The sequence below is a fragment of the Mobula hypostoma genome, chromosome 12, assembly GCF_963921235.1.
Source record: "Mobula hypostoma chromosome 12, sMobHyp1.1, whole genome shotgun sequence".
NCBI lineage: Eukaryota > Metazoa > Chordata > Chondrichthyes > Myliobatiformes > Myliobatidae > Mobula > Mobula hypostoma.
Window position 1 is genome coordinate 113,729,029 of NC_086108.1, and position 23,172 is coordinate 113,752,200.

The window sequence follows — 23,172 nt, forward strand, 5'->3', positions numbered from 1 at the left end:
AAAGGCAGATCGTGTCTTATGAGCCTGATTGAATTTTTTGAGGATGTGACTAAATACATTGATGAAGGTGGAGCCATAAATGTAGTGTATATGGATTTCAGCAAGGCATTTGATAAAGTACCCCATGCAAAGCTTATTGAGAAAGTAAGGAGGCATGGGATCCAAGGGGACCTTGCTTTGTGGTTCCAGAATTGGCTTGCTCACAGAAGGCAAAGAGTGTAGACGGGTCATACTCTGCATGGAGATCAGTGACCAGTGGTGTGCCTCACGGATCTCTTCTGGGACCACTTCTCTTCGTGATATTTATAAATGACCTGGATGAGGAAGTGGAGGGATGGGTTAGTAAATTTGCTGATGACAAAGGTTGGGAGTGTTGTGGATAGTGTGGAGGGCTGTCAGAGGTTACAACAGGACATTGATAGGATGCAAAACTGGGCTGAGAAGTGGCAGATGGAATTCAACCCAGATAAGTGTGAGATGGTTCATTTCGGTAGGTCAAATATGATGGCAGAATACAGCATTAATAGTAAGACTCTTGTCAGGGTGGAGGATCAGAGGGATCTTGGAGTCCGAGTCCATAGGACACTCAAAGCTACCGCACAGGTTGTCTGTGTGCTTAAGAAGGCATACGGTGTATTGGCCTTCATTAACCATGGGATTGAGTTTAAGAGCTGAGAGGTAATGTTGCGGTTGATAGGACCCTGGTCAGACCCCACTTGGAGTACTGTGCTCAATTCTGGTCGCCTCACTACATGAAGGATGTAGAAACTACAGAAAGGGTGCACAGGAGATTTACAAGGATGTTGCCTGGATTGGGGAGCATGCCTTATGAGAATAGGTTGAGTGAACTCAGTCTTTTCTCCTTGGAGCAGTGGAGGATAAGAGGAGACCTGATAGAGCTGTATAAGATGATGAGAGGCATTGATCGTGTGGATAGTCAGAAGCTTTTTCCCAGGGCTGAAATGGCAACACAAGAGGGCACAGTTTTAAGGTGCTTGGAAGTAGATACAGAGCAGATGTCAGGGGTAAGTTGTTTTTTATGAAAACGCAGTGAGTGGTGAGTGCGTGGAATGGGCTGCCAGCAACAGCAGTGGAGGCAGATATGATAGGGTCTTTTAAGAGACTCCTGGATAGGCACATGGAGCTTAGAAAAATAGAAGGCTATGGGTAATCCTAGTTAATTTCTAGGAAAGTACATGTTCGGCACAGCATTGTGGGCTGAGGGGCCTGTATTGTGCTGTAGGTTTTCTAAGTTTCATCCATCGGGGACATTTATCAGGAGTGATACGAATGCAGAGCCCTGTCAGAGCACTGGAGCAGGGATCCAATCGCAGAGCCAGTACTGTGCACACAGTGATATTAACTGAGTAACAAATCCCAAAGTGCAAACAAAGTCAGCGTCAAAGTTCACATAGAGATCAAAACATCCAGAGAAATCCAAAAACCAGAATTGGGGAACAGGCAGAGCTGGTATTCAGACAAGCAGAGTACAGATACGGATGCTGAAAAGGCTCAGGAAAATTTATTGGCATAATCTGGCAACAAACGGGTGGAAACACAGGACTGAAATACACTGAGCAATAAACAGAGAGGCAGATGATAGGTGGAGCACAATGAGACACAGGTGGCAGCAATACAGGTAATAATGAGAAACAGGTGAGAGACGGAGTACTCAGTAATACAGGGGCCGGAGAAAGCAGGAGCACATAGCAATACAAAACCACAGACTGACGGCTGGAGGAAACACACAAAAGACAGAGTTCAGCTGGAGGTACTGACAAGCCCTTCATATTATCAAGAATCCGACCCATCCATCCAACATCCTCTTTGATGTTTTACTGATAGGAAGGAGGCCACGAAACATAAAATCAAGAATGGTCAGGATGAGAAACTGTTTCTTCCCCCAGGCCATTAGGCTTCTGAACTCCCTGCTGCATCGTAGTAAAGAGTCACTAGTTAATCTGTTCCATACCTTATAATACTTAATATTAATGCACTTTAGTTTGTTATTTGTGTGATTCATCTGTAGATTTTATCCTTAGCTTCAAAAGTTATTGTGCGTTACGTATACTACTGTGCTTTACACCCTAGTTCAGAAGAACATTGTCTCGCTTCTATATACATTATTTGTTATATACATGTGAAACCCCTTTTTACTGGGCATCTCTAGAAACGGCTTGTTAGCCCCTCACTAACAGCCTCCGACTCCACAGTGAAAAACCCACCTTTCTCCAGCTTCGTACGTCTCGAGTGTATACAGCAATTCCATGAGATTGGGATGTCTCGCCCACCCAAACCCCGGTGCATGCTCCTGTAATAGCCCGTCAGCATGAAATAACAGATCACACACTGCATACAATTATAAAGAAGTATATTTATGAATGTTAACTTAACCAAAGATTTAGTAAAGGGAAAAAAAAACAAAAAGGGCCCATTAAAATTAAACAGTAAAATGTGCAGGCTGGAGCTCAAATCTTCCAAAAGCCATATTCACCAATCCTTGGTAGACCTCTTTGCCTTGGCTCCATCGAATCGTGTTTTCTCACCGGATTGACTCCGACGACTGGTTCTCTCTGGCGTCTTCTCTCTTCCTCTTGCGCCAAACAAAGACCAAGACCAACCTTAGTATCCCTCACAAAACCTCTCCCTCCAGCATTCTCTAGAAGCTTCTCCCAGTTCCACCATCCTACTTGGATGACGCACATTCCTAAGCCTCCCTTAACAGCCCAAACAGGCTGGAAGAAGAACAGTCTGCTCTTACAGAACTGCTAAAATGAAATAACTACAACATTACAATAAAAATGTGAATCAAGGCTTACGCTTCCCCCGCCCCCCACTAAAAGTAGTACATAGGACAGCCTATCCGGGGTTGCCTGACTCTTTGTGATCTCCTTATCCCATCATCCACTTCTTCATTTTCAGACTCTCCTTGGGATCTTTCCTGTCTATGTGGAGAGGCCTCCCCCATTACTAGTGTCTTCCAGCAACCCAAGTCCCCCGTCACTTGGCCTAACTCAGCTTCATTCCCAGTTACTTTAGAGGCCAGTGTCCCTTCATTGTCCAGCCGCAAGCCTTTCTGTCTACTGCTAGTCTCCCCCCCCACCACCCCATCCCCCATTTCATCTGCATCAGCATGGGGAGATTTGGGAATCTCTTCGTCAATTATTGGGGGGTTTACATAGGGTAACATATACCACACCTCCATTTCCCCATCCTCTGAGCCCATACAACATTCAGTGGTTAAGTCCCCTTCAGGTCTCCCAACTGCTTGTCTTTCTGTTCTCCCACGTCACCACAAGGTCTGCCCACTAGGTGTAGGGTCTATGTCAGGCTCTGGGTCAACGCATACCTCTTGTCCCAAAGATAGAAGGTGGTTCTGGTGGAGAATTTCACAGGTCCATTCCCATCTGCTGGCTTCGCCCAAAAAAACTGGCATCTGACTCTCCATAACATAAGACGTAGCCACCCAGTGTTCAGCCAACTTATGCTTCCCTGGTAGGACCAAATTCTTTCTGAGAACTCTGTCTCCAAGCAGTAGTGGGAGAACCTAATCTTTTGATCATATCTTCTCTTATTTCCTTGATTCTGCTTGGTACCAGAGACCTCTGCTAGTTCATCAGCCTTTTGCAATTCCCTGCTCATGACATACACATACTTAAGATTGGTCTTCTGCGGCAAGTCTTCCCCAACAGTTCTGAATCAGAGGTCAACAGGCAACCTTGCTTCATGCCCAAACATCAAGTAATATGGTGAGTATCCAGAAGCTTGATTCTGGGTACAGTTGTAGCAGTGAGCCAGATGCCCAATATGCTGACTCCATTTGTTCTTCTTGCTGATCTCCAGGGTTGCAAGCATGTCTAGCAATATCCGGTTGAACCTCTTGGGCTGGAGACCACCCTGAAGGCGATAAGGTGAAGTCCTCAATTTCTTGACTCCAAGCATGCTCAGGAACTCGTGTATGAGCCTACTCTCAAAATCCCTTCCCTGATTGCTAAGTATCCATCTAGAAAGGCCATAATGAATGAAATATTTTTCCCATAACACTTTGGCTATGGTGGCCACCCTCTGATCCTTTGTTCAGAAGGCCTGAGCATATCTAGTGTAGTGATCAGTAATAACCAAGACATTTGCCTGGAATCAGGCTCTATGGAGACGAAATCCATATAGACCAAATCAAGTGGCTCCGCACTCTACAAATGGGATAAAGGAACAGCCCTCATGGGCAGCATCTTCCTCCAAATACATCAAATGCACGACCTACAGTACTCCTTGACCTCAGGCTTCATTAAAGGCCAGTACAACTCATCTCTGACCAATCCATAGGTCTTGGCAAACTCCAAAGGACCTGAATCATCATGAAGTGACTTCAACACAATCCTCTGATACTTCTTAGGCAGAACCAACTGGGAACGCCAAGGCCTGTCTGGAGGAGGCGTGACCCGGTATAGAAACTGGTCACTCCAATGGAACTCCAGTTTGTTCCATTCTCTCAGAAGTATAGGCATGGCAGGGTGTTTCTTCTTTTCAGCTTGGGCCATATCCCCTTCCATAAAAGCTGACCAAACAGTACCTATACAAGGGTCATCTCGCTGAGTGGCAGCCACTTCCCCAGGACTCAACTCAGGCAACTGCTTTGTACTCAGAACAGTCAGGTTGCAGTAAGCTTGTGGAATAGCACAACTAGAAGCTCTCAAATGATTCACCACTCTATCCTGCCCTTGCCTTGCCTCTGTCTTCACCGTGACAGAACTCTGGCACGTTGCTTTAAGTCCAGGTGCAGGAACACTCTCCCACCCTCAGTCCATTTCCAGCCCTTCATGTGCACATTGGGACAATGCACCCGCTCCAATATTCTGGTTTCCCAGTCAGTACCTCAGGCTGAAATCATAGGCAGACAACACCATCAACCAACGATGGCCTGTCGCATCCAATTTCTCCGAGGTCAGGATATAAGTCAATAGATTGATGTCTGTCCTCACCTCAAACTTGGCACCATATAGTCAGTCATTTAACTTATTCCCTACAATCCATTTCAAAGCCAGAAACTCCAATTTGTGTGTGGGGTAATTTCACTCGGAGGGTGGCAGTCTCAACTGTGTGCCCCGATCGTGATATAGCCCTCTTGGCTGGCATCTGTATGTAATACATACGGCAAATGGGGGTTTACAAAAGCCAACAGAAGCACTTTCGTCAGCAGCTCCTTCAACACCTGAAAGCCCTCTTCACATTTTGCATCCCATCTTGCTCCAAAGGGCTAAGATAAACTTTACCATATTTTCCCATTCTTCCTCAAGAGAGGGTAACTGCATAGAAGCTGATTCAAGGGTGACTCACTTTAGAGTAGCCCTTCCCGAACCTTCGATAGTACCCATGGAATCCAAGAAACCAGCAGGGGGCGCTCACATTCTTGGGCCTCGGCCAAATCTGCCCCTATCTTTGGCAGATCCATAGCTAATCCATCCCATGAGACTATGTGCTCAAACCCAATGTAGTTGACAGATATCTTGCAGAACTGGCAACTTGTCCAGTGACAGTTTTAACCCTTCAGCTTTAAGGCCACCTAACACCTGCAGTAGCCTCGCCTCATGCTCTTCCAGGGTGGATCCAAACACTATGAGATCATCCGGTATGTTAGCACCTCAAGCAAGTTCATATCCTCAACAATTTTCTTCATGACATGCTGGAAAGTAGCCAGTACTCCTGATATGCCCTGGGATATCCTTTCAAACTGAAAGAATCCAAGTGGACATATGAATGCTGTCTCCTCCTTATCAGCCTCACTTATGGGTACCTGATAATACCCACTCCTTAGGTCCAGCACACTGAACCACTTCACTTCACTCAGGCAGGCCAGTGCATCCTCGATCCTCAAAACAGTACACTGATCGGGGACTGTGCGTCGGTTCAGAGTCTGATATCCAACATACATTCCTACCTTCCCATTCTTCTTCCTCATCACCACGACGGGGGACACATAGGGACTCCTAGACTCAGTGATAATCCCAGATTCCTTCAGCTTCTGCAAAACATCCTCCACCTTGGTGGGTGCGAGTCGCCAAGACCTTTCTCTGAAGAGGGTGTCCTCTGTCACTCGGATGGTGTGGCGAGTACTCTTGGAACAACCCACATCAAACTCATCAGTAGAAAAGACATCTTCAAACTTCAACACCTTCTCTGTCAATCTCCTCTACCAAACTCCAGGTACCTGGGAGTCACCAAAGCTGAATGACTTGGCTGTCAACTTTCCCTTTCCAGGAGATGGTTTCTCTCCTGCTGTCTCACGGGAAAACTAGACGTGACAGTCACTGAAAAAAGGTGTGTCACTGGCATTCCCCTCCCTCTTCAAGGTGTTACTGACAATCACGGTCATCCTGTTTACCTGAACAGCCGATGGCTTTTGCAGTTTGGGCCTCATCGGTACCCAGCAGGTAAGCGTGACTCCTCTTTGTGGTCTTCCAGAACATCCACCAGAAGGGCCTTAGCATCAGGCATTCTGGAAAATTTGGAGTTTCCCATCACTCTGGTTACTTCCCCAGGCCATAACATGACGGTTTGGACTGGGTGTACCACACAGTTCCTCCTTTGTGCTCATCATCCAGCCTAGGATAGGCATGCACTTCCTCAAAAGCAGCTCTGAGCACAGCTCTCTTCAACTTTCTCCTCGTAGGCTCCCACTAGTCTCCTTACAATTGGCGTATTTATCCCCACAAGAATTGAAGCTTCATCCTTCTCGACCAGGTCTGGACAAACCAACACCAACATATCAAGGACCTCAGCTACTCCCACATCTGCCTCCGAAAACTCCAGCTTCAACAAGTAACCACCATACAGGTAGTCATCAGTACTAAAGCTCTCGGGCACTGAGTGGCATCAATGGCAAAGGCATCAAATACCAGTTGTAGAAGGATCTGTACAGCAGAGTAACCTGAGAATGTGTGTCAAGTATGGATCTAGCAAAACCACCCTCAATCCAAACACAAAGTACTCTGGAGATGCTGGGGTCAAAGCAACACTCACAACATGCTGGAGGAACTCAGCAAGTCGGGCAGCATCTGTGGAAACGATCAGTTGATGTTTCGGGCCGCAACCCTTCGTCAGGACTGTAGGGGGAAGGGGCAGAGGCCCTATAAAGAAGGTGGGAGGAGGGTGGGAAGGAGAAGGCTGGTAGGTTCCAGGTGAAAAACCAGTAAGAGGAAAGATAAAGGGGTGGGGGAGGGGAAGCAGGGAGGTGATAGGCAGGAAAGGTGAAGAAGGAATAGGGGAAAACACAATGGGTAGTAGAAGGGGGCGGAACCATGAGGGAGGAGGTAGGCAGCTGGGGGAGGGGGAAGAGTGACATAGGGATAGAGGAAGCGAGGGGGAGGGTATTACCGGAAGTTGGAGAATTCTATGTCATACCAAGGGGCTGGAGGCTACCTGGACAGTATATGAGGTGTTGCTCCTCCAGCCTGAGTTTAGCCTCATCATGGCAGTAGAGGAGGCCACATATGGACATATCTGAACGGGAGTGGGAAGCAGAGTTGAAGTGGGTGGCTACTGGGAGATCCTGTCTGTTGTGGCGGACGGAGCGGAGGTGATCGACGAAGCGGTCCCCCAATCTGTGTCGGGTTTCACCGATGTAGAGGAGGCCGCATCGGGAGCACCAGATGCAATAGATGACCCCAACAGACTCACAAGTGAAGTGTTGCCTCACTTGGAATGACTGTTTGGGGCCCTGAATGGTGGCAAGAGAGGTGGGACCGCTCTTACTGCCGCTGGGTCCTACCGCCCGTCTTATTCCCCCACTACCCTCTTTCCTCCCCCCGACTCCCAACCTTCCCTCTACCCCTCATCACCCCTCCATTCCTCTGATCCTTCATCCTCCCCTAACCCCACTCTCCCTGAATATCCAAACCACCCTCTCCCTCCTGAGACCTCCCACCCATCACCCTCCTCCGACCCCAGCCCCAACCCTTGCCGTGTCTTCACCATCCCCTCTGACCTTCCCCTCTCTGAGGCAGAACGTTCTGTCCTTAGCAAGGGCCTCACTTTTGTCCCCCTCTGTCCACACCTCAGTGAGTTCCGTGCCTACCATGTCGCTGAACTCTTCTTCCATCGCCTGCATCTCCGAGCCTACTTCTTTGGCAAGGATTCCCCTCCCCCTGCTGATGACCCCTTCTCTGTCTTCAACCCTCCTCCTCCTTCTGGACATTCCGCCCGGGCCTTCTACCTGCACTCGATCTTTTTATCTCCAGCTGTTGCCGAGACATCAACCGTCTCAACTTCACCACTCCTCTGTTCTGTTTCAACCTCACTCTCTCTGAACGCACTGCCCTCCACTCGCTCCGCACTAATCCCAACCTCACCATCAAACCCGCTGACAAAGGTGGTGCTGTAGTAGTCTGGTGGACGGACCTCTACCTCACTGAGGCCAAACGGCAGCTCTCTGACACCTCCTCTTACTTACCCCTGGAACAGGACCCCACCAAAATACATCAAACCATTGCCTCCCGCACCATCACCGCCCTTATCAACTCCGGAGACCTTCCATCCTCAGCCGCTAAACTCATAATTCCCACACCCCGTACCGCTCGGGTTTACCTCCTCCCCAAGATCCACGAGCCTGACTGTCCCAGTAGATCCACAGTTTCTGCCTGTTCCTGTCCCCCCGAACTTGTAACTGCCTACCTGGACTCCATTTTGTCACCCATAGTTCAGTCCCTCCACACCTACATCCACAATACATCCCATGCCCTCCACCTCTTCAATAACTTCCAGTTCCCCGGTCCTAACCGCTTCATTTTCACTATGGATGTCGAATCCCTATATCCCTCCATTCCCCATCAAGAAGGCCTCAAAGCCCTCCGCTACTTTCTGGATAATAGACCTCACCAGCTCCCCCACCACAACTACCCTCCTCCGGCTGGCAGAACTGGTTCTCACACTCAATAACTTCTCTTTTGGCTCTTCCCACTTCCTTCAGACGAAGGGTGTAGCTATGGGAACTCGCATGGGCCCCAGCTATGCCTGCCCCTTCGTTGGTTATGTGGAACAGTCTGTGCTCCAAACCTATTCTGGTACTGCTCCCCAACTTTTCCTTCGGTACATTGATGATTACATTGGTGCTGCTTCCTGCACCCATGCTCAGCTCGTCAATTTCATCGACTTTACTTCTAACTTCCACCCAGCCCTCAAACTCACTTGGTCTATCTCGGACACTTCTCTCCCCTTTCTCGATCTCTCTGTCTCCATCTCTGGAGACAGACTGTCCACTGACATCTTCTACAAGCCCACTGACTCTCATAACTACCTCGACTATACCTCTTCCCACCCTGCCACATGCAAAAAATGCTATTCTCTACTCCCAGTTCCACTGTCTCTGCCGCATCTGCTCCAAGGATGAGGTTTTCCGTTCCAGGACATCTCAAATGTCCTCTTTCTTTAAGGATCGTGGTTTCCCTTCTGCTGTCATCGATGATACCTTCACCTGCATCTCCTCCATTTCCTGCACTTCAGCCCTCACCCCATCCTCCCACCACCACAACAGGGACAGAGTTCCCCTTGTCCTCACCTACCACCCCACCAGCCTCCGGATCCAGCACATTATCCTCCACAACTTCCGCCACCTTCAACAGGACCTCACCACTATGCACATCCTTCCCTCTCCACCCCCCCTCCGCTTTCCGCAGGGATCGGTCCCTCCGCGACTCCCTGATCCACACGTTCCTCCCAATGGATCTCCCACCCGGAACTTATCCCTGTAAGTGCAAGTGCTACACCTGTCCCAACAACACCTCTCTTAGTCATAGTCATAGTCATACTTATTGATCACGGGGGAAATTGGTTTTCGTTACAGTTGCACCATAAATAATTAAATAGTAATAAAACCATAAATGGTTAAATAGTAATATGTAAATTATGCCAGGAAATAAGTCCAGGACCAGCCTGTTGGCTCAGGGCGTCTGACCCTCCAAGGGAGGAGTTGTAAAGTTTGATGGCCACAGGCAGGAATGACTTCCTATGACGTTCTGTGTTGCATCTCGGTGGAATGAGTCTCTGGCTGAATGTATTCCTGTGCCCAACCAGTACATTATGTAGTGGATGGGAGACATCGTCCAAGATGGCATGCAACTTGGACAGCGTCCTCTTTTCAGACATCATCGTCAGAGAGTCCAGTTCCATCCCCACAACATCACTGGCCTTACGAATGAGTTTGTTGATTCTGTTGGTGTCTGCTACCCTCAGCCTGCTGCCCCAGCACACAACAGCAAACATGATCGCACTGGCCACCACAGACTCGTAGAACATCCTCAGCATCGTCCGGCAGATGTTAAAGGACCTCAGTCTCCTCAGGAAATAGAGACGGCTCTGACCCTTCTTGTAGACAGCCTCAGTGTTCTTTGACCAGTCCAGTTTATTGTCAATTCGTATCCCCAGGTATTTGTAATCCTCCACCATGTCCACACTGACCCCCGGATGGAAACAGGGGTCACCCGTACCTTAGCTCTCCTCAGGTCTACCATCAGCTCCTTAGTCTTTTTCACATTAAGCTGCAGGTAATTCTGCTGACACCATGTGACAAAGTTTCCTACCGTAGCCCTGTACTCAGCCTCATCTCCCTTGCTAATGCAACCAACTATGGCAGAGTCATCAGAAAACTTCTGAAGATGACAAGACTCTGTGCAGTAGTTGAAGAGAAAGGGAGACAAGACAGTCCCCTGTGGAGCCCCAGTGCTGCTGACCACTCTGTCGGACAGTGTTGTAAGCACATGTACTGTGGTCTACCAGTCAGGTAATCAAGAATCCATGACACCAGGAAAGCATCCACCTGCATTGCTGTCAGCTTCTCCCCCTGCAGAGCAGGGCAGATGGTATTGAACGCACTGGAGAAGTCAAAAAACATGACCCTCACAGTGCTCGCTGGCTTGTCCAGGTGGGCATAGACACGGTTCAGCAGGTAGACGATGGCATCCTCAACTCCTAGTCGGGGCTGGTAGGCGAACTGGAGGGGATCTAAGTGTGGCCTGACCATAGGCCAGAGCAGCTCCAGAACAAGTCTCTCCAGGGTCTTCATGATGTGGGATGTCAATGCCACCGGTCTGTAGTCATTGAGGCCGCTGGGGCACGGCGTTTTCCGCACAGGGACAAGGCAGGACGTCTTCCACAGTACAGGAACCTTCCATAGCCTCAGGCTCAGGTTGAATATATGGTGAAGTCCTCCACATAGCTGACCACCATTCAGGGCCCCAAACAGTCCTTCCAGGTGAGGCAACACTTCACTTGTGAGTCTGCTGGGGTCATCTATTGCATCCGGTGCTCCCAGTGCGGCCTCCGCAAATTGAGGGACCGCTTCGTCGAGCACCTCCGCTCCGTCCGCCACAACAGACAGGATCTCCCAGTAGCCACCCACTTCAACTCTGCTTCCCACTCCCGTTCAGATATGTCCATACATGGCCTCCTCTACTGCCATGATGAGGCCAAACTCAAGTTGGAGAAGCAACACCTCACATACCTTCTATGTAGTCTCCAGCCCCTTGGTATGAACATAGAATCCTCCAACTTCCGGTAATAACCTCCCCCTCACTTCCTCTATCCCTATGTTGCTCTGCCCCCTCCCCCAGCTGCCTATCACCTCCCTCTTGGTTCCGCCTCTACTACCCATTGTGTTTTCCCCTATTCCTTCTTCACCTTTCCTGCCTATCACCTCCCTGCTTCCCCTCCCCCACCCCTTTATCTTTCCCCTTACTGGTTTTTCACCTGGAACCTACCAGCCTTCTCTTTCCCACCCTCCCCTCACCTTCTTTACAGTGCCTCCACCCCTTCCCTTTACAGTCCTGATGAAGGGTTCCGGCCTGAAACGTCGACTGATCATTTCCACGGATGCTGCCTGACCTGCTGAGTTCCTCCAGTGTGTTGTGAGTGTTGCTCCCACCCTCAATCCATATGGATACACTGGAGCTTGGCCCCACTAAGCCTTCAGGAATAGGGTTTTTCGCTTTAGTGTTTTCCTTGATATATTGATTGGAATGTGTTCCCCCCAAGATGACTGGGTTTCTCTGAAGTTTCCTGATTTCCCCTTCTGTTTAAGCACCCATGGACTCCCTTTCCGAAGGCCTTCCCATCCTTCACACTCCCATCTGAAGTGTCCCTCCTCACCACAGTTGTAACAGACAATACCAGTCACTCCCCTTTTCAAAGGACCCCCTTCAATAGCAGCCCTCTGCTTAGTATGTCCCATCAGTGGGCCAGGCTCCCTGTCGGCTTTGTCATGCTTGGTGACAGCACCCACCGATACCAACTGAGATACCTCAATCCTCTAATCCTTTACAAATCCTGCAAAACCCCCACCTGTGTGGCTTTAGGGGTCGCTTCAGCAACAGAGGCTACCACCAAGGACTGTACCCTGCTGACAGAGGTCTCCTGCTCCTCTATTGCATTTTCCTCCTCTCTTACTTCTCTGATCAGCTCAACAAATGAGGGAGGGGAGTACTTCTTACAGGACATTCGGAGGCTTAAAGTGATCATGTCCTGTGACTGTGCGCCCTTTGTCACTTGGTCCATCCTTAAACTGACTCACCTCTTCAGTTGAATAGTTCCCTCATGCTACAAGCAACATAGCTGTCTCTAGCTGAAAAATGTAGGCAGAAAGTTTCTCCCCTTTCCCCATAGCTCCACTGGGCTTTCTGTCATGCCAGAAACGCTTTGTAGCAATTGCATATAGCCCATGGAAGTAAGGGATTCCTTGCCTTTAAGGACCTCACTGTTTTGGCAGCTGGACCTTTTAAACTCACTACCATTCACTGTCTTTTCACATTATCAGAGCACTGCCACTCATCCATCATCTGAGAGCTCTGCTCTGCCCAAATCTCATATTCCTCCTCACCATCGGGGATGGGCTTCACCCCGGAGAACATACTCAACCTGCGGTAACTTTCACTCCTTGCTAGTGAACTTTGCCATTTATCCACCAGGGACACAAGGGCCGACACCAACTAGGAATTTTCACCCCTCACTGAAGGACTCACTAGACCTTCCACATCAGACCACTCCTTCCCCTCACTCAGCAGAAACGAGAGCAACTTGTCTTTAAAGTCTCCGCCCTCAGCCAGGGGAAACTTGGCTTCCAATCTGGCACCCTTGCCGACATTACCCTCTTCTCTGAAAGTATAGACAGCCCATGGCCCTGCCTCTCTGGGTACTCCAATGGTACCAGGCAGATCCACTCCTGTTACATCAGCACTAGTTTGAACTAAAACAAAATCTTTGCCCACTGTTTAGTCAAACTGCCGCTCCATGATCGTAACTTTTCCTAATGTCCTCATATTACATAAAACCCTAATCAACAACTCATTTCGGCTGCTGATATCCACCCTGCTCAGAACACAAGCACTAGCTACAGGTAATTGCTTTGAATCGCACCAATGCTTAATCCCTGAAGCATCCATTACCATGCATCTTAATCACTTTCCTGGACAATAGTTTAACACAGCCTTAAACAACATCCCACTTAATCAATACTTAGGGCAATCTTAGGACTATTTACCTATTTATGGTTCTATTACTATTTATTATTTATGGAGCTACTGTAACGAAAACCGATTCCCCCCGGGATTAATAAAGTATGACTATGACTAATCTAATCACACATTATCCAATGAACTCAACCCCAGATGAGCCCCCATAATGAAACCTCTTTTTACTGTGTCTCTAGAAACAGCTCATTAGCCGCTTACTAACAGCTTCAGGAGTGAGAGACCCATCTTTCTTCGGCTTTGTATAGCTAGAGTGTATACAAGTCAAATCAAGTCTATTGTCATTTCCACTATAAGCTGCTGGTACAGTACACAGTACGAATGAAGCAACGTTCCTCCAGGACCCTGGTTCTACATGAAACAACATAAAACTACACTAGACTATGTGAGACAGCACAAGCCTACACTATAAATAATAAAGGCATCCGTTAGTCTTGCGAGACCATGGATCTGTGCCTGGAAAGTCTTCACTCTCCAGGGCGCAGGCCTGGGCAAGGTTGTATGGAAGACCAGCAACTGCCCATGCTGCAAGTCTCCCCTCTCCACGACACCAATGTTGTCCAAGGGAAGGGCATTAGGACCCATACAGCTTGGCACCACTGTCGTCGCAGAGCAATGTGTGATTAAGTGCCTTGCTCAAGGACACAACACATTCCCTCGGCTGGGGCTTGAACTCACGACCTTCAGGTCGCTAGTCTAATGCCTTAACCACCTGGCCACGTGCTCACACAAAGCTATACTAGACTACGTAAAAACAACATAAAAACTGCACTAGACTACAGAGCTGCACAAGACTACACAAAGTGCACAAAAGCAGTGCAGAGCAGTACAACAATTAATAAGTAAGACAATAGGCACAGTAGAGGACAAATTACAATATAACAATAAATGATGTAAATGTCAGTCTAGACTATGAGTATTGAGGAGTCTGATGGCTTGGGGGAAGAAACTGTTGCACAGTCTGATCATGAGAGCCCTAATGCTTTGGTACCTTTTGCCAGACGGTAGGAGGGAGAAGAGTTTGTAGGAGGGAGAAGAGTTTTTGTGAGGGGTGTGTGGGGTCCTTCATAATGCTGTTAGCTTTGCAGGTGCAGCGTGTGGTGTAAATGTCTGTAATAGTGGGAAGAGAGATCCCGATGATCTTCTCAGCTGACCTCACCATCCACTGCAGGGTCTTGCGATCCGAGATGGTGCAATTTCCGAACCAAGCAGTGATGCAGCTGCTCAGGATGCTCTCAATACAACCTCTGTAGAATGTGGTAAGGATGGGGGGTGGGAGATGGACTTTTCTCTGCCTTCGCAGAAAGTAGAGTCGCTGCTGGGCTTTCTTGGCTACAGAGCTGGTGTTGAGGGACCAGGTTAGATTCTCCGCCAGGTGAACACCAAGAAATTTGATGCTCTTAACGATCTCAACGAAGAGCTGTCAATGTTCAGCAGAGAGTGGTCACTCCGTGCTCTCCTGAAGTCAACAACCATCTCTTTTGTTTTGTTCACATTCAGAGACAGGTTGTTCGCTCTGCACCAGTCTGTTAGCTGTTGCACCTCCTCTCTGTATCCTGACTCGTCGTTCTTGCTAATGAGACCCACCACGGTCGTGTCATCGGCGAAACTGATGATGTGGTTCGAGCTGTGTGTTGCAGCAGTCGTGGGTCAGCAGAGTGAACAGCAGTGGACCAAGCACACAGCCCTGGGGGGATCCCCATGCTCAGTGCGATGGTGTTGGAGATGCTGCTTCCGATCTGGACTGACTGAGGTCTCCCAGTCAGGAAGTCTAGGATCCAGTTGCAGAGGGAGGTGTTCAGGCCCAGCAGTTTCAGCTTTCCAATCAGGTGCTGAGGAATGATTGTGTTGAATGCTGAACGGAAGTCTATGAACAGCATTCGAACATATGTGTCTTTTTTGTTCAGGTGGGTGAAGGCCAGGTGGAGGGTGGTGGCGATGGCATCGTCTGTTGAGCGGTTGGGACGATACGCGAGCTGCAAGGGGTCCAGTGAGGGGGGCAGCAGGGTCTTTATGTGCCTTATGACGAGTCTCTTGAAACATTTCATGATGATGGAGCAACACTCACAACACGCTGGAGGAACTCAGCAGGTCGGGCAGCATCCGTGGAAACGATCAGTCGATGTTTCGGGCCGGAACCATTCGTCAGGAAACGTCGACTGATCGTTTCCACGGATGCTGCCCGACCTGCTGAGTTCCTTCAGCGCGCTGTGAGTGTTGATTTGACCCCAGCATCTGCAGATTATTTTGTGGTCATGATGATGGATGTGAGAGCAACAGGACAGTAGTCGCTGAGGCGGGACACCGAAGACTTCTTCGGCACGGGGACCATGGTGGCAGCCTTGAAGCACACTGGAATGATGGTGCTGCTCAGGGAGATATTGAAGATGTCAGCATTGGTCCTGCCAAATCTGTGAAATTAGGATGTTTCACCCACCCTATCACCGGTGTATGTGAATGCTGTGTGAATTTACTGCCCTTACAACTGCCCGTCAGAATGGAATAACAGCTCACACACTGCATACAATTATAAGTAAGTATATTTATGAATGTTAGCTTAACCAAAGAGTTAATAAAGGAAAGAAAGAAAAAAAACAATAAGGCTCCATTATAATTAAACAGTCAAATGCACACAGGCTGGAGTTCAAATCTTCCAAAAGCCATATTCACCAATCTTTGGTAGACCTCTGTGCCTTGCCTCCATCAAATAGCGTTTTCCCACCGGATCGAGTCTGACGACGGGTTCTCTCTGGCGTCTTCTCTCTTCATCTCCCACCGAACACAGACCAAGACCAACCTTAGTGTCCCCCACAAAACCTCTCCCCCCAGTGTACTCTGGAACCTTCTGCCAGTTTCACCATCCTATTTGGATGACACTCATTCTTAAGCCTCCCTTATCGTAACGGTAACGCAAACAGGCTAAAGGCGGAACAGACTGCTCTTACAGAACAGCTAAAATGAAATACCTACAGCATAACAGTAAAAATGTGAACCAGGGCGTTAATACTGTATATACAGAAAAGTGCTAGAAAAGGGCCAGTAACATCACGAAAGATCCCACCCACCAAGAAAGAAAAGGAAAAAGAAGCATTGTACTTTAGGAAATTGTCCGTTGTGGTTAAGCTGATGTTGCTTCACAATAAAAACATTTGAAACAGAAGTCATATCAGAATTAGAATCAGGTTTAATATCACTGGTATATGTCGTGAAATTTGTTGGATTTGCGGCAGCAGTATATTGCATTGCATAATAATAAAAACTATAAATTACAATTTAAAAAAAGATCCCACCCACCCTGCTCATGGGCTGTTTGTTCCACTTTCATCAGGGAGGAGGATATGTGGCATCCATGCCAGGACCACCAGACTCAAAGACAGTTACCCGTCCCAACACTAAAGCTGATCAACACCTCCACCCACTAACCAACCACTTTATCAATTCTAGTCAGTTGCCTTATGTGCCTATCTTTCCTGTGCCAAGTAAGTTTATTGACATATAACCAATCTGAGCAAATAAGCTATCTCATGTCTTTATATTTATTGTGTTTATCTTATTTGTTTTTTCTGCTGCAGCAGAGCGACAATTATTTTGTTGCCCTTCACACTTCTGTACTGGAATTGACGGTGAACAATATATGGAATGCGCTGCCAGAGTTAGTGGCAGGGCATTCACAACATTTAAAAGATACTTGGACAAGTACATAGACTTGAAAGGTTTAGAAAGCTAATGTACTAAATGTAGACAAATGAAACTAGATTGGTTGGGCACCTTGGTGGTCACCTAGGCCAGTTGGACCGAAGAGCATTAAGATTACCTTTATTTGTCACATGTACATTGAAACATCAAAACATACTGTGAAATGCGTCATTTGCATCAATGACCAACACAGTTTGAAGATGTACTGGGGACAGCCCACTAGCGTCACTATGCTCCTGGTGCCAACATAGCATGCCTATAACTCACTAATGTGTCATTAATGTTTCTGGAATGTAGGGAGAAACCGGAGCACCTGGAGGAAGATGTACACAAACTCCTTACGGACAGCGGCAGGAATTGAACCCCGATCAGTGATCATTGGCACTGATAAAGCGATCATGTATCCTATGTGGCTCTATTGATCAATAAAGAGATAAATAAATGATTCTGCACTGTATGGCTTTATGGCTCCAGTACGAAAATAACTTCACATCCGTAGTCATCGTATACCCTTTATAGTTCTCCTCAGATGAACATAATTCCTATTTTACTAATTGCAACGGTTTCACATTCATTAGGTTCATACCTGAAGTGGTTCCACCAATTCCAATGTATGTTTCAGGTAAATTAGGTTTGTAATCTTTGATCCAGCTGCCTGTATCTATTAAATAAACATGAAACTCTGTGATGGCTATCGCATAGCTACAACTAATATGTTGTTTCATTTTTAAAAAAGCAAATCATTTACATTCATGACAATTGCTATATGCAGAAGTAATTAACAATATGTAATTCAGAGTCAATACATCAAGGTTCCATAGCCAGTTAATATTAAAAATTTTAAGATCTTAATGCAGGATAGCTATCGCTTACAGAGTATACTATGCATATTGGAAGAGAAATTTCTCTACAAGTAATGAAGAAGTAAATACAGGGAACATACTGTGTCTTGTTTTGGAATTTGCACCAAGACAGACAGGAGCTGGTCAGTGTCCAAGAACCGTGAAATCACTGCAGATGAAAAACGACAGCAAGGATGCAGCTATAATAAAATATATTCAATCAAGCAGTAAGAATAATATCTAATTTCAATATTATTACTTCATATGTCATGAGGAAAATGACTAACCAGGAAATAGCTAATTAATTTATAAATATTTAGTAGCTCTTCCACCTCATTCATCACCATCCTGGATAGAAATAATCTTACGACCTTCCAGGGTCTTTGCATCCTCCAACTCTGGTCTCTTGTCTATTTTCATTTTCATTTTCTCCATCACTGGTAATTATATCTTCAGCTGCCTTAAACCAGTACAAAGAAGCATGGTAATCTAGCGGTTAACCTACCGAATGTTGAAAGGACTAGATAGGGTGGAAGCGCAGAGGATAGTTCCTCCGGTGGGGGTATCCACTTTCGAGGGCACAACCTCAAAATTGAGGGTTGACCTTTTACAACAGAAGTAAGGAGGATTTTTTTTAGTCACAGAGTGGTGAATTTGTGGATTGCATTGCCACAGACTGCAGTGGAGGCCAAGTCCGAGGGTATATTCAAAGCAGAAGTTCATAGCTTCCTAATTGGTCAGGGCATTAAGGGATATGGTGAGAGGGCAGGTGTATGGGGTTGAATGGGATCCAGGATCAGCCAGGATGAAACAGCGGAGTAGATTCGATGGGCTGAATGACATAATTCTGCTCCTGTCTTATGGTCTTAGCATAATGGTATAACGCTGTACAGCACAAGCTGTAAGATCGGGTTCAATTCCCGCTGCTCTCTGTAAGGAGTCTGTGTGTTCTCCCCATAACCATGTGGGTTTTCTCCAGCTGCTCTGGTTTTCTCCCACATTCCAAAGACATATATGTTAGAGTAGGTTAAGGGCATACTATGTTTGTGTCAGAAGCACGGCAACACTTGCGAGTTGCCCCCAGCACACCCTCAGACTGAGTTCGTCATCGATGCAGAAAATGCATTTCACTTCATGCTTCAATGTACGTGATAAATAAAACTGATCTTCAATCTTCAAAAAAAAACAGAACCACTGTCTTCAGTACAATCTACCTTTTGGTTGTCTGCACTATGAAGCTCTGTCTCATAACACACTTATGAACCACCTGTAGCGTGGTTTGCATGCCCAAACCAAGCTCCTGAAATAAACACTGTTTCAGCTCTGTCATTAAAGGAAGGAATCTGATGGACAGAATAAGATTCAAGGATTTTCTCAAAACCTTCCTGAAAAGTGCATCATTCCTCACAAAAAAACACAAGAGATCCTGCTGAAAATCCACAGTAACATGCACAGAATGCTGGACGAACTCAGCAGGTCAGGCAGCATCGATGAAAATGAATAAACAGTCAATGTTTCAGGCCAAGACTCTTCATCAGGACACCAGCCCACTATTATTGGAAATCCAAAACCCATGGAAATTGACTCAGTGACCACTTTGAGATAACTCCTGCAACTAATAAAGAGGCCACTGAGTGTATGTTCCTGGTCTTCTGCTGCTGTAGCCCATCTACTTCAAGGTTCAACATATTGTGTATTCAGAGATGCTCACCTGCACACCATGTTGTAACGCGATTATTTGAGTTACTGTCGCCTTCCTGTCAGCTTGAACCAGACTGCCCATTTTCCTCTAAGCTCTCTCATTAACAAGGCATCTTTGCCCACAGAACTGCCACATACTGGATGTTTTTTGTTTATAGTACCTTGCTTTGTAAACTCTAGAGACTGTTGTGCATAAATTTCACAGGAGATCAGCAGTTTCTGAGATACTCAAACCACCCTATCTGACACCAACAATCATTCCATGGTCAAAGTCACTTAGATCACATTTCTTCCCCATTCTGATGACTGGTCTGAACAACTGAACCATGTCCACATGCATCACTGAGTTGATGCAACACATGGCATGTGCACACTGAAATTGGTAAATGGTTTATTATTGTCACACATATCGAGGTATGGGCACGTGGCCAAGTGGTTAAGACACTGGACTAGCGACCTGAAGGTCATGAGTTCGAGCCCCAGCCAAGGCAACGTGTTGTGTCCTTGAGCAAGGCACTTAATCACACATTGCTCTGCGACGACACCGGTGCCAAGCTGTATGGGTCCTAATGCCCTTCCCTTGGACAACATTGGTGTCGTGGAGAGGGGAGACTTGCAGCATGGACAACTGCTGGTCTTCCATACAACCTTGCCCAGGCCTGTGCCCTGGAGAGTGAAGACTTTCCAGGTGCAGATCCATGGTCTCGCAAGACTAACGGATGCCTTTAATAATTAATTAATCGAGGTCAATGAAAATTTTGTCCTAAATACTGATCATACAGACCAATTCATTACACTGTGCATTGAGGTAGTTCAAAGTAAAATAAAAATAGAATGCAGAATAAAGTGACTCAGTTACAGAGAAAGTGCAGTGCAGGCTTGCAATAAGGTGCAAAGTTACAAGCCCAAGTGTGAGGTCAAGTGCTATTTTTATCAAACTAAATGTTCAATAGCAGAATAGAAGCTGTCCTTGAGTCTGGATGGTACAGTGGCATGCAAAATTTTGGGAACCCCTGGTCAAAATTTCTGTTACTGTGAATAGTTAAGTGAGTAGAAGGTGAACCGATCTCCAAAAGTCATAAAGTTAAAGATGAAACATTCTTTTCAACATTTTAAGCAATTATTTTTGTTTTGTACAATTTTAGAGTGAAAAGAAGGAGCACCATGCAAAAGTTTGGGCACCCCAAGAAATCTGAGCTCTCAGATAACTTTTACCAGCATCAGAAGTTTGCAAAGGAACAACTAAACAAGCCTGATGCATTTTGGAAACAAGTCCTGTGGACTGATGAAGTTAAAATAGACCTTTTTGGCCACAATGAGCAAAGGTATGTTTGGAGAAAAAAAGGTGCAGAATTTCATGAAAAGAACACCTCTCCAACCATTAAGCAAGGGGGTGGATCGATCATGCTTTGGGCTTGTGTTGCAGCCAGTGGCACGGGGAACATTTCACTGGTAGAGAGAAGAATGAATTCAATTAAATACCAGCAAATTCCGGAAGCAAACATCACACCGTCTGTAAAAAAGCTGAAGGTGAAAAGAGGATGGCTTCTACAACAGGATAATGATCCTAAACATAACTCAAAATTCACAGTGGACTACCTCAAGAGGCGCAACCTGTAGGTTTTGCCATGGCCCTCACAGACCCCCGACCTAAACATCATCGAATATCTGTGGATAGACCTCAAAGGAGCAATGCATGCAAGACGGCCCAAGAATCTCACAGACCTAGAAGCCTTTTGCAAGGAAGAATGGGCGAAAATCCCCCAAACAAGAATTGAAAGACTCTTAGCTTGCTACAGAAAGCATTTACAAGCTGTGATACTTGCCAAAGAGGGTGTTACTAAGTACTGCCATGCAGGGTGCCCAAACTTTTGCTTCGGGCCCTTTTCCTTATTTGTTATTTTGAAACTGTAAAAGATGGAAATAAAAATGTAATCTTGCTTAAAATATTAAAGAAATGTGTCATCTTTAACTTTATGCCTTTTGAAAATCAGGTCACCTTTTACTCACTTACTGTGTTACTCACACAGTAACAGACATTTTGACCGGGGTGCCCAAACTTTTGCATGCCACTGTTTGTGTTTTAAAACTTTTGTATTGTTTGCCTAATGTAAGATAGAGAAGCGAGAATATCCAGGGTGGGTGGGATCTTTGATTGTGTTAGCTGTTTTACCAATGCAGTCAGAAGTACATACAGTTGTCAGAGGGGAGGCTGGTTTCTGTGATGTGCTGAGTTGCGTCCAGCCGCTCTGCAATTTCTTGTGGTCACGGGCAGAGAAGGTGCCGCACCAAACCAGGTAGAGTGAAGAAGGAGCATGTCCACCTTACAAAGTACCCACCCACCCCATTAGGCACTGAACCCATCTGCGATAGAATCTGTGGTTCCCTCATTGCCTTCATCAGCCACTTCAGACTCCATGGAACTGCAGTGAAGGCAAGTCATTCTCAATACTAAGGGACTGCTAATGAGAGGAATAATGCAAGGAAGATTTCATTCTTTTGTTTTTAGTTATTATAAAGGTGTTATACATTTGCAATTTGATGCCATCCTCAATCGATTGTAGATCAGGTACAGTAGTTAATGACAGTGTTAAGCACTCAATCAGAGCGTTTCCCTCTGCAATTGGACCTTGGACTTTCTGACTAACAGACCCCAATCAGTTAAGTTAGATAACCTCTCTTCCTCCACTCTCACCCTGAACACCAGCGTGCCTCAAGGCTGTGTGCTGAGCCCTCTTCTGTACTCCCTTTTCACCTATGACTGCGTTTCTGTACATGGTTCTGACTCCATAATCAAGTTCGCAGATGACACCATGGTGGTTGGTCTGATCAGAGGGGATGATGAGACGGCCTACAGGGACGAGGTCCAGCACGTGGTGTGCCAACAACAACCTGACCCTTAACACCCAGAAGACCAAGGAGATCACTGTGGACTTCAGGCATGCCAGGAGTCACACTCACGTCCCCGTCTACATCAACGAAACTGTAGTGGGGCATGTATCAAGCTTCAAATTCCTTGGTGTCCACAATTTCCGAGGATCTCACCTGGTCCCTGAACCCCTCCATCCTGGTCAAAAAGGTGCAACAGCGCCTTTTTTTCCTGTGGAGCATGAAGAGAGCTCACCTCTGTTCCAGGATACTGACGGACTTTTACTGCTGTACCATTGAGAGCATACTCACCAACTGCACCTCAGTGTGGTATGGCAATTGTCCTGTATCAGACCGCAAAGCACTCCAGCGTGTGGTGAAACTGCCCAGCGAATTATTGGCACCCAATTGCCCACCATTGAGAACATCTACCATAAACGCTGCCTGGGCAGGGCGAAAAGCATTATCAGGGATGCATCTCACCCTAACCATGGACTTTTTACTCTCCTCCCATCTGGTAGGCGCTACAGGAGCCTCCGCTCCCGCACCAGCAG

General features: G+C 46.9%; 1 protein-coding gene across 1 annotated transcript in view; it reads right to left on the bottom strand.

Moving 5' to 3' along the window:
- The window catches only part of msh4 (mutS homolog 4), a 256,979-nt gene that overhangs the window by 83,144 nt on the left and 150,663 nt on the right, over positions 1–23,172 (bottom strand). Inside the window, exons 8-9 of the mRNA XM_063063470.1 lie at positions 18,151–18,218; positions 17,794–17,868 (exon numbers count right to left, since the gene is read on the bottom strand). Coding sequence (XP_062919540.1) covers positions 17,794–17,868; positions 18,151–18,218 — 143 coding nt within the window. The remainder of the gene's footprint in view (positions 1–17,793; positions 17,869–18,150; positions 18,219–23,172) is intronic.